Here is a 10,469-nt window from a genome sequence, read left to right on the forward strand (position 1 = left end):
AACTAAAAGAAGATGTCTGAAAATTCAGATGAGTAGTAACAGGTAGTCAAAAATTGAAGTGATAATACTTTAGAGATTTGCGTGTTAGTCCTCTCAATGCGCTGAAGTGTCATGATAAGCCTATTCGTAAAACTGTTAATTTTTAAAATTCTCAAGTCTTTATTTGTTTTAAATCAGACGTTTACATGATTCAACACATGCAAAATGAGAATATGTCATGTTTCTCATTTGTCATTTGCCAATTAGACTGGGAAATTTTTGTTCTGGCATTTCAACAAATAGCACCTTTGTATTGGTCAAAATTTGACCGTCACGACTAAACTAACAAGGTGATTAGGCAGTGAAAGATAGCGTAGTCTACTCTACATCTCTTTTCCGACACCCGCTGAGTCGGAAGAAACAACGCCTAAAGGGACGATCGAGACATATTGGAGGCAAGAGGGCGTCGGCCCAAGTAAAGGACAAGGGTGACTTGACTATATATAGTGGGGGGAAACCTTCGATTAAGAGGGTGACTCCCTTCTTTCTCTCTCTGAAGCTCTCTTCTTGTATTCTTGATAGGAATGAAGTAATCCATAGAAGAACATGTAAAGTTATCCCTTATCGATCGATGGGAGACACAATATTGAATTTCAATAAGATCATTTACATCTCTTTTATCTTGTATGCGATCCATACTACTAATTTTTTGATCTGGAATTAATTATGTCTGACTAAGATTTACCCCTTCATATTCTTTGATTTGTTCAAAAAGGTTTGGATATTTTTGAGTCAAACAACCTTATTTTTTCATTATTTAAGATTTGTTCTTTTCTGTATTTTTTAATGTTCCTTCAATAGAAAATAGGCAGTCTCTTGCGTGGTCTCCTCAAACTCTGTGGTTGTCTTTTGGAATTGATATTTCATCACGTTTTTTCCCTTTTTTTTTTATTATTATTAAATTAGGGGTGTGGTAGGAGCGGAGATGACTTATTAGTTACGCGTTTGAACTTAGTAGTTTTCGTTTAAATTTTATATTTATTTTAAAATATATATTAAATATGTACAAATTATTAATTTAAAATTCAATAATTTAAATTTCAAACCCAAACTTCAAATTGTAACACATCATTTTAACACGTCTCCGAGTAGGGGATAGGAGAAAAAGTTGAAAGAAACTCACCAAGTTATTTTTCTAATTTCCAACTAAAATATTATCCAATGCTAAATAGTGTCTCCTTAAATAGTCAACTTAAGTGGTTCTTCTTCATTTTATAGCTCAATCTTTCTTGTTTGATTCAACCATGGAGAACCAATACTCCTACTCATTCTCTTCCTACTTCTACTTAGCTATAGCACTGTTTCTTCTTCCAACTTTAATCAAATATATTTTCCATCAGAGAAGAAATCTACCTCCAAGTCCATTTTCTTTTCCAATAATTGGTCACCTTTACCTTCTCAAGAAAACTCTCCATCTGACTCTAACATCCTTATCAGCTAAATATGGTCCTGTTTTATACCTCAAGTTGGGCTCTATGCCTGTGATTGTTGTGTCCTCACCATCTGCTGTTGAAGAATGTTTAACCAAGAATGATATCGTATTCGCAAATAGGCCCAAGACCATGGCCGGTGACAAGTTTACCTACAATTATACTGTCTATGTTTGGGCACCCTATGGCCAACTTTGGAGAATTCTTCGCCGATTAACTGTCGTTGAACTCTTCTCTTCACATAGCCTACAGAAATCTTCTATCCTTAGAGATCAAGAAGTTGGAATATTTATCCGTTCGTTATACAAATTCTCAAAGGATAGTAGCAAAAATATCGATTTGACCAACTGGTCTTTTACTTTTGTTTTCAACCTTATGACCAAAATTATTGCTGGCAGACATATTGTGAAGGAGGAAGATGCTGGCAAGGAAAAGGGCATAGAAATTATTGAAAAACTTAGAGGGACTTTCTTAGTAACTATATCGTTCTTGAATATGTGTGATTTCTTGCCAGTATTCAGGTGGATTGGTTACAAAGGGCTGGAGAAGAAGATGGCCTCAATTCACAATAAAAGAAATGAATTCTTGAACAGCTTGCTTGATGAATTTCGACACAAGAAAAGTAGTGTTACACAATCTAATACTACTGTTGGAAACAGGGAGAAGAAAACCACGCTGATCGAAAATCTCTTGTCTCTTCAAGAATCAGAGCCTGAATTCTACACAGATGATATCATCAAAAGTATTATGCTGGTTGGTATCCTGTTATTTTGGCCTTCTTCTTTTAGAAAATAAAAGAAAAATAAAAAAATTAAACTTTCATCTAAGTTTGATGTGACTGCTTACATTTAGAGTAGATATATACTCTTATCATGCGGACTTCTTTTCTTTGTTGTCACTTTCAAAAACGTGAATTCCATGTGCATCTCATCTAGGATTGATTAGTCAATACTTGTCTCTTAAAGTAGATATATTCAAAATTAGTGCTCTCATTTCATTCTTTTTAATTGGTCTTTTCCCTCTGTTTAGATTATTATTATATAGTCCTCATTTTGATTGATGCATGATTGCATTTGCTTGGCAATAAGCAGCCTAATCTCGACTTGTTAGAGCTAATTTTAATAGGTGTGACAAATGGGTTGTTTTGACTGTTTTTGGGTTGGTCTAGATGGAACGACTCATTAAATAAGTCCAACCCTTTCCAAAGTTTACATGGGTCAAGATGGGCTATACAATGGATTGTAACCCAACCTATCTAAATTGACCCAAATCTTTGTAATATTCCCAATTTTTAAACAAGCATGTAAAAGTTGTTTTGTGTTTTGAAGTAAATGTCAGTTTATGCATAATGATTTCTTTCCTCAGTTTAAATTTAGAACTTTATTTGATAGTTCTTTATCTTATAATACTAACAAAGATCTGAATAATAAAAAAAAATAGTAAAATTAGAACTTTCTACCCAACCCAACCCACCTCCCACCACCCCAATCCCCACCCTACACCTGTACCTCCCTATCCCTATTCACTTTTTATTTTTTATGTTGTAGATAGAGTATATTTTTTTATTTAAACAAAATGAATATTTTTTACGATTTAGAAAAAAAAATTCTTTCGTTTCAACAAAGCAAGTATTTTCTTTTCGTGATATAGAAAAAGTATTTTCTTTTTCATAAAATGAGTACTTTTTTCATGTTGTAGAAACAGTATTTTCTTTTATTTTAATAAAAAAAATACTTTTTTCATGATGTAGAAAAAATATTTTCTTTTTCACAAAATGAGTATTTTCTTTTCCTGTTGTAGAAAAGTATTTTCTTTTATTACAACAAAAAAAATACTTTCGTTTCATGCTGTAGAAAAGTATTTTCTTTCATTTCGATAAATGAGTACTTTCTTTTCATATTATAGAAAGAATACTTTTGTTTTGTTTCGACAAGAAAAAGAATATTTTCTTTTCAGCTATAAAGCTCAAATCTCAATGTTGTTCTTATGAGAAAAAGTAAAGCATCACTTAGTTTCTTTGGATTTGTGTGGATTTTTTAAAAAACTAATTGAATTCTTGAAGAATATAGAATGTTGAAAACGTTGGGTATTTGGGAGGAAGAAGGGGGGGGGGGGGTCAAAGGAAACATGGGGATTTGGGTGGAGTGAGTTGAGAAAAGTAGCATAAAAAATTATTTTCTTTTGAAAATATTTTCGATTCTTTAACCAAACACTAGAAAATATTTTTCGGAAAAAAATTTCCACTCACCAATCAAACATGAGAAAATAAGTGATAAAATCACTTCATATCAAAACACATCCTTAGAAGCTGTAAAAGACAATTGTTGTTCGTGGGCAAGTTTGGGCTTAAATCATGGGCTGATTTGGGCTACTGAAAACAAATGAGTTTAGTTGGGTCGTGCCAAAACTTATCCCATCATTAAAGTAGCTCATGTCCAACCCATTAAAACCTGGATGGGTCAAATGGGTTTGTGCCACTTTTGCCACCCATAATTTTAATTCTACTTGTTTTTGTAAAATGGTAAACTTCGTTTGTATTTCCGAGATTTTAAATGAGCACATGAACATGAAGTCCGACAAATATATTATTCAAATATAAATTGTATATGTATGTTAACATAAAAATAGATCCTTTAAATTTTTATGATGGCCACATTTATTTTGTTGCAGGTAGTTTTTATTGCAGGAACAGAGACCTCATCAACAACCATCCAATGGGTAATAAGGCTTCTTGTAGCTCACCCTGACACATTATATAAGCTACGAGCTGACATTGACAACAAAGTTGGGAACAAACGCTTGCTGAACGAATCTGACCTCAACAAGCTTCCGTATTTGTATTGCGTTGTTAATGAGACAATGAGATTATATCCTCCGGTACCACTTCTATTGCCTCATTTTTCAACTGAAGATTGTATTGTTGGAGGATATGATGTACCAAAAAATACATTGCTATTTGTTAACGCTTGGGCCATTCACAGGGATCCCAAGGTATGGGAGGAGCCTGACAAGTTTAAGCCAGAAAGATTTGAGGCAACGGAAGGAGAAACAGAAAGGTTCAATTATAAGTTTGTACCATTTGGAATGGGAAGAAGAGCGTGCCCTGGAGCTGATATGGGATTGCGAGCAGTTTCTTTAGCATTAGGTGCACTTATTCAATGCTTTGACTGGCAAATTGGGGAAACAGAAAGCTTGGAGGAAAGCTATAATTCTAGAATGACTATGCAAAACAAGCCTTTAAAGGCTGTCTGCACTCCGCGCGAAGATCTTGTCCAGCATCTATCCAACCTCTGAGGCAATTTGTCTATGCCAAATGTAAACTTCTATACCCACTATGCTACACACGTATGATTTGATGCTCTTTATAAGGTATTTGTCACTATTCTGTTCTGCTATTTTTGTGAAAAGTTAATCAACAATGGATGATAAATAAGAAATAATTCAAAGGTTATGTTAATAAAGAGTAAATGCCGGAGAGAAAAAATCGATTACAAGATGTTTTACTTTCTCTTAGTAGTATTTCGTATCTTGAATAAAAATGATGAATGTTTGATCTGACCTTGTAAATCTAGTATTCTCTAGCTTTTGTTGGCTGAGCATGATCGAGTATGAATGTGTTTCGATGATTGAAAAACTAGGATAAATCATATTAAAAGAATCAAATTTCGTGGATAGGATACCGTGCTACTAAACTAATGAACTAATATGATACGCAGATGACAAGAGAACCATGTTTGTAGCTTGATAACATAGAATGCCAATTAGAAACGCGAAGATTGAACACGTGCGCAAGTTGAATTACGAAAAGAAGTCAGTTCGTGCATAACAATTAAAGATATTAGGTAGAGGAATCCATGTGCTAAGAGGATTTCAGTAGATAAGGAATTACTTACCTGGAAGGAAAAGGTTGAGGATGTGGAAACAACTAGGAAACCAAATCAAATTAGAAGAGGATTTTTCTTAAATGAAATATTCTACGTTTGGAGTATTAATTAAAGAAAGAATTCAGCCACCCTCATACCTGTATAAGGAGACATATTGCTGCCGCTTTTAACTAATGTTATTCTTACAAATCAAGAACTTTATTCTTGGCAATAGTCATACACCCTTATAACCTATTTGCTTTTGAGAAGCATAATCATAGTTTAGCACAAATATAGTGATATTTTTGTTTTATTTTTTAAAGTAGAGTTATTTGGAAAGCGATCACTATAATTGGGTCGATTGTAGAGGTAGGGTACTAGAGTTAGTCTCACTGGTTATGAGCTATAACCTAAAACCGCTCTTTGAAATTAGTGAAGTTTGAAGGCAAATCATACGAGGGTAGGTCCTGATATTTACTCCCATGAGCAAGGAGATTTTCACGTTAAAATTATTTTATTCTTTATATTCCGTACTTTACTAGCTATTTGTGTCTGCTTTGGGTATATCAAAGAACTAAGTTTTGTGATTTGCCAAAACTAGTAAGAAATAATTCATCCATCCCTCTTGTGCCACGATACAAATCTAAAATAATAATTGGTATCAGAGAAGGTTCTTTTATCTGAGTCTAACACCTTGAAAGAATCCAAGTTAGCTACACCACCAGACGCTCAAGAAGGACAATAGTAACGATCCGACTGATCATTTTGTATATTTGAGCCCTGTTACATCTTTGATGCTTCAAATATGTGTATCTGTGATATTATGACTTGCGAGGTTGGTTAGTTTTGTTCCAGGGAGGTTTGGGGTTGATTTGGACCCTTGAGTTCTTGGCTTAGAAGCCTAAGTTGGAAATATTGACCGAAGTTTGACTTTTATTAAAATGATATCGGAACGGTATTTTGATTGCTTCAATAAGTTCATATCATGAGCTGGACTTGGGCGTAATCCCCGAATCGAAATCGGAGGTCCATAGGTTGATTTGTATTATTTTGTCAAAAGTTGGCAATTTGAGGTTTAGAGGTTTCTCTAAGTTTGACCATAGGTTCACATATTAGATATCGGGTACGTAATTTGATTTGTGATTTGAAATAGGTCATTTTTGCTATTTATAACTTGTCTGTAAAAAATTTTGTCATTTGGAGTTGGTTTGATATGATTCAGATACTTGATTGCAAATTTAGAGGTTTTTGAGTTTTCATTTGGAATTCATGCGTTTTGATGTCCGATTTATAGTTATAGATGTTATTTTGTGTTTTGATCGTGCGATCGAGTTCGTATGATATTTTTAGACTTGTGTGGATGTTTGGTTTGGAGCCCCGAGGGATCAGGTGAGCTTCAGACGTATTTTGAAAAGGTTTTGACTCAAATATAGGTTTCTGGTGTGCTGGTGCAGTAGTTGTTACAATTGCGAGCACCAACATTGCAATTACGAAAATGACAGGTGGGACTATAGACGGTTCGCATTTCCGAAGGTTAGGCCTAAGTTTGGTAGGTCGCAATTGCGACCATATCGGCGCATTTTCGAGGAGGGTAAACTTCGCATTTGCGAGGTCTACATCGTAATTCCAATTTCTCCTTGACTTGACAGTTGCTGCATTTGCGAGTGTCACGAACCAAACCTAGGGAGGCATGGCCGGAACCCATTGCCATATTCAGCCCAAGTGTACCACTCTATAACTGTAAACTCTAGAGGGGTAGACCTCAACTTAGGCCTACCTGCAAGCTGAAAATACCAATCAAGTCTGATGGGGCCCTATTTTGATTCATCTAAAAGCAAAGTTTCTCTCATCTGAGGGGTAAAAGTACCCAAAAGCTCATGTATATAACTGCGTAGGCGGATGTAACGACCCAACCGGTCATTTTGAGCTTTTGCACTTTGCTCGCCAGTTCTTGGGCATGACTAGCCCCGAGTGATGTATTATGACTTATGTAAATCGTTGGTTTTGGTTTTCAGGATAATCGGAATAGATTTGGAAGAACAATTCTCAGTTTGAAGCTTTAAGTTTGAAAGGTTTGACCAAGTTTTGACTTCTTAGTATTAGATTTCGGATTTGGAATTTTATGATTTGGTTAGCTCCGTTAGGTGATTTGGGACTTAGGAGCATGATCAAAATGTATTTTGGAGGTCCGTGGAAGATTTAGGCTTGAATTGGCGAAATTGGAAATTTGGCATTTTCCGGTTGGCATGAGAAATTTTAATATCGGGGCCAGAATGGAGTTCCAGAAATTGGAGTAGGTCCATTGTGTCATTTATGACGTGTGTGCAAAATTTCAGGTCATTCGAACGAGATTTGATAGACTTTTTGATCGAATTCGGAATTCGGAGGTTTTGAAATCCTTTAGGCTTGAATCCGAGGGTGATTTGATGTTGTTTTGAGCGTTTCGAAGGTTGGAATAAGTTTGAATGATGTTATGGGATGTGTTGACATGTTTGGTTGAGGTCCCGAGAGCCTCGAGTGAGTTTCGGGTGGTTAACAAACCAATTCTTCGTTTTGAGTGTTAGCAGATTTTGCTGGTTTTCTGTTGAAGAAGGTTTGTTCATCGCGTTTGCGGAAGGGCTTCGCGTTCGCGAAGAGTGTTTTCTGAGATGATAAATTTTATTCTTCGCGTTCGTGAAGGTTTGGACTCGAACGTGAAGGTTGATCTGAGTATTCATCGCGTTCAAGAGAAGGCTGTCGCGTTCGTGATGACTATGCTAGTAAAGGTTCGCGTTCGCGAGTGAGTCATTGAGATCGCGTAGAAGGATTTCCGGGTTAGAGGCAATTGTGCTTCGCGAATGTGAGGGAGCTACCGTGTTCGCGAAGGGTTAAATCTGGGCAGCAATGTTAAATATTAAAATCGAGGGTTTGAACCCATTTATCATATTTTGGGCTACATACCACGAAATTGGGCGATTATTTAAGGGAATTTCAGAGAAGTGGTTGAGGTAAGTGATCTTCACTTGTTTTTGGTTAAATTCCATGATTGTGTCTTGATTTTCATCATCTAAATTGGAAATTGGGGTGTAAAATTGGGGGAAAATGGAAGTGAATTGGAGAGTTTGATTTGAAGATTTGAGGGACCATTTGATGTCGGATTTTGATGAATTTAGTATGTATAGACTCGTGAGCAAATGAATTTTCTAGTTTTATAATTTTGTCGGATTTTGAGACGTGGGCCCGGGGGGTCGGGTTTGGCCAATTTTTGGATTTTGAGTTTAATTTGATAATTTTCGTGTGGGCTTTGTCCCTTTGGCTTGTATTGATGCTATAATATTGATTTTGGATAGATTCAGGGCAATTTGTGGCTGGGCCGAGCGGCAAGGGAATTGCGGAGTTGATTTTCGTTTGGTTCGAGGTAAGTAATGATTGTAAATGTTGACCTGGGGGTATGAAACCCCGAATTTCACATCGTTGTACTACTTTTAGGTGACACACACGCTAGATGACGAGCATGGGGGCGTGCACCATTGGAAATTGTGACTTGGTCCGTCCCGTATGGCTATTGTCACACCTCCTTTTTGCGCGCCCGCCCCGAAGGGTTAGATGCGCGAGGGAGTTTTTCTAATTTAAGTGACAATATTCGAAATGGGATTATTTATTTAATTCAGAGTCGCCACTTGGGAAAGGTTTGGTTTTTGGTGTCCCAAGTCACCGGTTTATCTTGAATCCCAAATCGAGGAGATTTTCGACTTTTCCAAATGAAGTCTGCGAACCAGAAATTCTAAGTAAGGAATTCTGTTGACCCGAGGGAAGGTATTAGGCACCCTCGAATCCCGTGGTTCTAGCACGGTCACTTAAATTGTTATAATGACTAAATATCTGATTTAAATACATGTTGTGACTTATGTGCTTTTATTAAGTTTAAACCGCTTTCATTATTACCATTTTTTATAGAACTGCAATGTCGTGAAAATGCATCTTGAACCACGTCGCAATCAATGCACCCGTAGTTGTTAACACATCTTGACTCCGTTGAGATTTGGATTTGGGTCACATCAATGTGCACCCGAATTTAAGAATGTAATTTAATTAAGTCGCGCCTAAAGAGCCTAACGCGTTATTATCTTTGGGGAAGGAGTGAACTTTTCTAGACAGTCCATCCCAAAACCTATGTGTTTATTATGATCGATTATTGAGGGCCCCGCAATGTGTATCTTTATTTGACGAGGCTCGTCTCATTACTTTTTTTAAAAAAAAGATGTCCTAAGGTGACTACATTTCTATTACGTTTGTCTCTAAAAAATAAAAGAAAGAAGATACCAAATTTACTTGTTTAAGCAACTACATGCTAAATCTTTACTATGTTTGCCGAATCCGAATTTTGTTTGATTACCTGATTGGTTGTTTACGAGGTGAGAGTTACCTCATGCCTTGTCTTCAACGAGTGAATACGCTTGTTAATTTGCTAAGGGAGATTGCAAGCAAACTAATAACATATACTAACTTACATTAAATGACCTTCAAATTTGAATTTTACAACTAGCTTATTTGGGCTTGATTAATGAAATCGACTGTTTATTAGGAAAACTACTACTAATTGAACTCAAAAATGCCTATTAGTTTTCCTCAAAAGTCATCGCATTATTTCGAAATAGTGAATCTATATCGAAGCCCATATCGAACCTATATTGGAACAAGTAGTCTAACAAGAGAGTTGGCGTACATGGCCAAACTGTTAACGTAACCACATGAGAATTTGTTTGGGATACATTTATCCTGAAGTCAAATGGAACCAAATACAACAGATTGGACAGTTCAGAGGTCTAGACAAAATACATACAGATGCTTGCCATGATTCTATGTTATAATGTCATAACTAAATCAAGACCCAATGGTTATATGCATTAAAATACGTTTGAGCTAACAAACAATGCTATCTAATAGTTCATCTCAATCAGAATGTATGTTAATTCATACAGAGCAATTGCAGTTTGAAGTTAAACAAATGCAGGCCAAATTATCATTCAAACTATGGCTATATTTTGAACATAAGCATTGTGAAGTAAACAACATTCATTTCTTTATTTCTGCTTCAAAACTTCAAGCTTTCAACAACACATGGTTTCAGAAGTGTGTACCTGGAAGTGTTTACAGT

General features: G+C 35.9%; 1 protein-coding gene across 1 annotated transcript; it reads left to right on the top strand.

The window, feature by feature from the left end:
• Positions 1-1,177: 1,177 nt before the first annotated feature.
• On the top strand, positions 1,178-4,834 carry LOC107777993 (cytochrome P450 81C13-like). The gene is made up of 2 exons (XM_075253325.1): positions 1,178-2,222; positions 4,140-4,834. Exons 1-2 carry the CDS (start codon positions 1,284-1,286, stop codon positions 4,761-4,763), a joined length of 1,563 nt encoding a protein of 520 aa, XP_075109426.1. The 5' UTR covers positions 1,178-1,283; the 3' UTR covers positions 4,764-4,834.
• The last annotated feature ends 5,635 nt before the right edge of the window (positions 4,835-10,469 follow it).

This window comes from Nicotiana tabacum, chromosome 5 (genome assembly GCF_000715075.1).
Source record: "Nicotiana tabacum cultivar K326 chromosome 5, ASM71507v2, whole genome shotgun sequence".
Classification (NCBI taxonomy): domain Eukaryota; kingdom Viridiplantae; phylum Streptophyta; class Magnoliopsida; order Solanales; family Solanaceae; genus Nicotiana; species Nicotiana tabacum.

Coding starts and splice junctions, on each gene's coding strand:
- LOC107777993 (XM_075253325.1), top strand. CDS start 1,284: ATGGAGAACCAATACTCCTACTCATTCTCTTCCTACTTCTACTTAGCT. Junction 2,223..4,139: donor TCATCAAAAGTATTATGCTG/GTTGGTATCCTG, acceptor ATTTTGTTGCAG/GTAGTTTTTATTGCAGGAAC.